This window comes from Sinocyclocheilus grahami, unplaced genomic scaffold (genome assembly GCF_001515645.1).
Source record: "Sinocyclocheilus grahami isolate Dianchi unplaced genomic scaffold, SAMN03320097.WGS_v1.1 scaffold747.1, whole genome shotgun sequence".
Taxonomy (NCBI): Eukaryota; Metazoa; Chordata; class Actinopteri; order Cypriniformes; family Cyprinidae; genus Sinocyclocheilus; species Sinocyclocheilus grahami.
In genome coordinates this window covers 327,233-329,190 of record NW_015505926.1, presented here as the reverse complement: position 1 = coordinate 329,190, position 1,958 = coordinate 327,233, and the positions used below count along the sequence as shown (strand labels likewise).

The 1,958-nt window shown below is 38.4% G+C and overlaps 1 protein-coding gene across 1 annotated transcript in view; it reads left to right on the top strand.

Annotated features, from left to right (window-relative positions):
* The first annotated feature begins 196 nt into the window (after positions 1 to 196).
* LOC107560859 (tuftelin-interacting protein 11-like) overlaps positions 197 to 1,958 on the top strand; it is a 9,252-nt gene continuing 7,490 nt past the window's right edge. The window contains exons 1-4 of the mRNA XM_016245131.1: positions 197 to 345; positions 489 to 616; positions 1,003 to 1,158; positions 1,246 to 1,437. Of these exons, the coding sequence (XP_016100617.1) occupies positions 303 to 345; positions 489 to 616; positions 1,003 to 1,158; positions 1,246 to 1,437 (519 nt within the window). The 5' untranslated portion in view covers positions 197 to 302. The remainder of the gene's footprint in view (positions 346 to 488; positions 617 to 1,002; positions 1,159 to 1,245; positions 1,438 to 1,958) is intronic.

Sequence of the window (1,958 nt, the reverse complement as noted above, 5' to 3'; positions counted from 1 at the left end):
TTTATTATTATTATCAATGTTGAAACCGTTGTGCTGCTTAATAGTTTTGTGGAAATTCTGATCAATTAAATCTGATCAATCTGATCTTTTTTTCTCAGTTAAACAAATCCTTATAAATAAAAAGTCTTATTGATCCCAAATGTCTGAACAGTTGTGTAATATACAGTATGTATTTGAATTCTTTATTTTAGGGTGTGAGCTTTAAGACATCCCAAAGGTTTGCAGGTGGTATCAGAACAGGGCAGGACTTGGGATCCTGGGAGAAACACACACGAGGCATTGGTCAAAAACTTCTGCAGAAGATGGGCTACGTTCCAGGAAAAGGATTGGGCAAAAATGCTCAAGGTAAAACAACAGTCCTTTATTTCATACCTCAGTGTACTGGTTTTGCTGCATTTAGCTTATTGTGAATTATGTTGTGCATCATGTGTTTACTTGGGGATGGGGTTATGATGTGAATGGCCTCTTATGGAAATCTTTGTGTACAGGTATTGTGAACCCGATTGAGGCTAAGTTGCGAAAGGGGAAGGGAGCAGTTGGTGCATATGGTAATGAGAGGACCCAGCAGTCCCTGCAGGATTTCCCTGCTGTAGACTCTGAGGAGGAGGAGGAGAATGTAAGTCAAAACTAACAAATTCTTGGTGGTTGCAGTGGATAAATCAAATTCAGATGCTCAAACAGTGTTGTTTAAAAAATACACATCCAAATAAGCAATTTAAATGACATAAAGGGATCTTTTTGAATACAAAATGGATAGAACTCAATAGTTTTCTCTTTTGGTCAGGAAACAAAAAAAAGCATCTGACTGAACAGGGAGTGCATTTCCTAAAAGCAACTATGGTCACAAGATCTGTTGTTACCAACAGAGTTCAACGAAACTTGAGACCCTATTTGGCTATCAATGCTTTTTGGAAATGCGCCCCAGATCAGCAGCAGGCCAAATTTTTCATCACCTATCCTGTTTTCATATTTTTATTTTTATTTTTAATTCCATCTTTGAAGGAGTTTCAGAGGGAGTTGGGGCAATGGCGTAAAGAAGCAGGAACGGCAAAGAAAAAGCCCAAATATTCTTACAAGACTGTGGAAGAGCTAAAAGCTCATGGCAAGCTGACCAACAGGAGCATGAGCAGACCTGCTGGAGAACTGGCTCAGGTTAAGGTGAGAGTGCAGAACACTTGGAGTAATGCACAATAGTCTTTTATATATCTCACAAGAAACAGTTAACCCATCCCTCATGTGTTTCAGGTGATCGATATGACAGGCAGAGAGCAGAAGGTGTATCACAGTTACAGTCATATGAGTCAGAAGCACAGTGTTCCTGAGGAGGCCCCTTTGAGTGTGAGCACACGAGAACAGAAGACATCTGGCTTCTCCTTACCGGAGCTGGAACACAACCTCGAACTGCTCATTGAGCTGACAGAGCAAGACATCTTACAGGTACAGTACTCATAAACTTGCACTAATTTACATTTTACATAAAATAATATTGTATAAATTAAGTAATGTAATGCTAATTATAAAATTGTATGTAATAAAAATAATTTAGTAGCCTGTTTGTAACCCTTCTCATCTTACTTCTCATATTTATATGATAATTAACTTCTTAATAAATGCTTGTTTTGGTCAATGACGGAGACAAAAAGCTAGTTCTTATGCTGCCTTCAAGTGCTACTGGAAACGTCCTAATTCCTGCTTCTGAAGTTGTAATTATGAGTTTGTTGTGGTCAAGTGCTTTGTTGTCAGAAAGAACAGAAATCATGGTGGACAGCCTATTTATTCTTGCCTGTTTCTTGGGCAAATCTTATTAAAGCCAAAAGGTATAATACGATTAGAGAGGCCATTCATGTGTAATTTCTGACTAGGAAACCCGTATTTATGATCATTTCTGATAGCACGTGAAGGCTGCATGAATTTTCTTAATTTCTGTCTGTGGGTTTGTGTTGTGTGTGTGTATAGAG